Genomic DNA, 2,972 nt, shown 5'->3' with positions numbered 1-2,972 from the left:
ATCGTATATTATTGTCCTTTTATCCCCAGAATATGTTTAAATAAAAGTAATTTACAAAAAAAAAAGCTAAATAAAAACAACACCAACTCAAATAATAATTCGTATGGATTCACATTGTTTTTTCCATATTCCTTCAGAAAACTAACATTTATCATTCTCTTAAATATGTACATAGATCTGTCATTTTTAATGTCATTCTCCAGATCGTTTCACAATCCTGTTCCCTGCAGTACACCGTTCTTTCAAACTGGTTCGAAACCAAGTCTTCACAAACATCTCTATCCCCTTAACAAAATAAACACTCTCCCTTTTAACAAAATTTATGTGAATGTTAGAATATGTTTTGTGAGCCTTATACATAAACAGTAAAATATTATAATCGACCAAGTCATAGAATTTCAAAATTTTCAATTGTTAAAATAGTTTATTTGGTGGACGGCTACAATCTTTTCTTTTTCTGTAAAATAAAAACAGGATTTGTGATTGTTTTGCATGCTTTACCCCAGACTTCAATACAGTAAATTAAGCCTAAATTTAAAAAGTCCCTAAAGTTACACACAATAACATGTTTTACTTAAACTTAGTGTAACCTTGTATGCACGTACACGATAAGTGTACTACTGCAAGTAAAAATACTATGTTGACAATAGATCATTTGGTGGCTATTTGGGCACATAGCTGGACCAGTCAGTGAATAGAAACACAAATTTAACAAGCTCGAACAACATTTAAAGCTTAAAGATATATTTATGAAAAATCTCATCTTTGATCTTAAAGAATTCAGTTTAGAACAGAGGTGCCCAAAGTGGGGCCCGCAGGCCAAAATTGGCCCACCAAGCCATTTGATTTGGCCCACCAGCAGTTTTTCTGGTTACTAGATTGTGATTATGTTAAGATTAAATATAAAATACATGTAACTACAAGAGAAACTTAGATTAGATTAAAGTCCATATCTAGATATGCACACCTTATAAGACCACATACTCAAATTTTAAATTATGAAAAGTCCCATGAGACTTTGCTGCCTGAGCATACTTTGAGTTTTCTCCATGTCCATGGGCAGAAAAAAATAATGTAGGCAACCACACTGGCTGCTTGCTTATTCATAAAAATAAAACAACTTTACTTGATACAGGAAGTGTTTGCATTTCTTATATTACTGCATTTGGCCCGCGGCCCTCAGATTGATTTTAATTTTGGCCCAGGGAAAAATGTTTGGGCAGCCCTGGTTTAGAACAAACACATCAGGTCTGTAAAACCATGTAAATTTACCACTTTAATTTGTATGGGTTACAATGGCGTTTGTTCATATAACCCAAAATGTGAGTGTGGCTGCTTCGCGCATGCTCATTTCTAACAATTTCTAATTACAAAATGATCTATATGCTTGCAGAAAAATTTAAAAATGTTGACAATTTTCTTATAATAAGTAAGAAACAACTGTTCAACTCAATATTATTATTGTTATTTTTATTATTATTTAATTAGATGTTATTTCTAAGCAGCACATTTTGTCAGAACATGAAACGGGTATAATGAGGGAGTTCTTAGAAGGAGAGAATTTGAAGCACTTCTGCAGATGGCCTAAGTGTGGTTTATGCCTGGGGAAAAAAACAAAAGTTGTTTTCAACCAGCTGCTTCTCATAAGACATCTGTGCTGAAAGTAAAAAACAAACTACAGAAACTTTTTTTTAAAAAATCAATTTTTTTTTTAGTTTCTTCTTTCAAGTCTCGTCAAGTGTCTTGAAGGCCAGTTGATTCTTTTCTTATGGATTATTTTGAGGAACTGATCAGCATGTGACGGGGAATAGGCTGTTCTATTCTTGTGTACATGTTTTTACTGTTTGTGTCTCAGGTGTTCTCCCAGCCACTGTGAACATGGAGGCAGATGCACTCAGTCGTGGAGCACCTTCCACTGTAACTGCTCCAACAGCGGCTACCGAGGAGCCACCTGCCACAGCTGTAAGCATGGAGGAAGAACTACTGTTTGTTGATGCTTTTTATCAGATGACATCTTACTTTCTTTTATTGGAATTCTTAGAATAAGACAGATGCTGCACGTCCACCATCAGTCAATTTCCTCCTGTTGTTTTCCTTTCCGTCATTATTTCAGAACCTAAATTAGCCGCGTGCATTTGGGAATAGGCCTGACAGATATTTCATTATGCCCTGCAAATTAGAATTTTGTTTTAATTTAGAGGTCTAGTTTTTTTTCTGTTTGTTTGTTTGTTTGTTTCTGACACCTTCAGATGTCCAATTATCTTTGAGTTTCTTGTTTTAATTTAAAAGTTGCTGCATTTTAAAGCCGCATGTGTTAGTTTTATCAACACTATAAAATGTGACATTTATTTTTTAAGCTCCACTCTTAAGGACGTGAAGATTCAGGCTGAAACTCGGTGTTAAAAACAGTCCTCAGTGCATTTATTTATTTTATTTTTTTATTCTTACAAAACAACACGTTGAGTGAAGCAGATTATGCTTACAGAAGTTGGAAAAACAGGCAGTATTTACTGAAAGTGATGCATTACCTGCAGACCTGTGCAGACTTGTAAATAAGTTTGGCCCAAATTTGATGCTTCTTCTTAACAAAAATAACCTGCTTTTGGTACGACATAACGCAGAGAGAAAGTGTCACTCTATCCACTGGGGACTGTTGAAGAGAGAACAAAGGGATTGCATCCTGCAGCAGATGAAAGCCACAATTTTCTCCCACTTCTCTCTTCAAAGAGAACACATCAAGCGCTTGTTCAGTCCTCACTTGTTAACTTCTTCCTTTTCTTTNATCCACTGTCAGGGTCGCTTCACTTTTCGATGAATCTGGAACCCTCCTCTGCTGATCAGCAGGAATCCAGTTATATAATGCAAATAAATAAAGATCTTCCATGTCTTCAATGGAAAGTGGTGCTGGCACATCAGATTCCAGCCCCAGGAATCAGACAAGTCCAGCAGCAACCATTCCACCCAGACAGCCA

General features: G+C 35.6%; 1 protein-coding gene across 1 annotated transcript in view; it reads left to right on the top strand.

The window, feature by feature from the left end:
* LOC106524099 (contactin-associated protein-like 4) overlaps positions 1-2,972 on the top strand; it is a gene marked incomplete at its 5' end in the record, with an annotated part of 134,188 nt that overhangs the window by 94,197 nt on the left and 37,019 nt on the right. The window contains 1 exon segment of the mRNA XM_014017758.1: positions 1,856-1,962. Within this exon segment, the coding sequence (XP_013873212.1) occupies positions 1,856-1,962 (107 nt within the window).

Source organism: Austrofundulus limnaeus, unplaced genomic scaffold (assembly GCF_001266775.1).
Source record: "Austrofundulus limnaeus strain Quisiro unplaced genomic scaffold, Austrofundulus_limnaeus-1.0 Scaffold176, whole genome shotgun sequence".
Lineage (NCBI taxonomy): Eukaryota > Metazoa > Chordata > Actinopteri > Cyprinodontiformes > Rivulidae > Austrofundulus > Austrofundulus limnaeus.
Note: the sequence above shows the minus strand (reverse complement) of the source record. Positions and strands in the feature narration are given on the sequence as shown.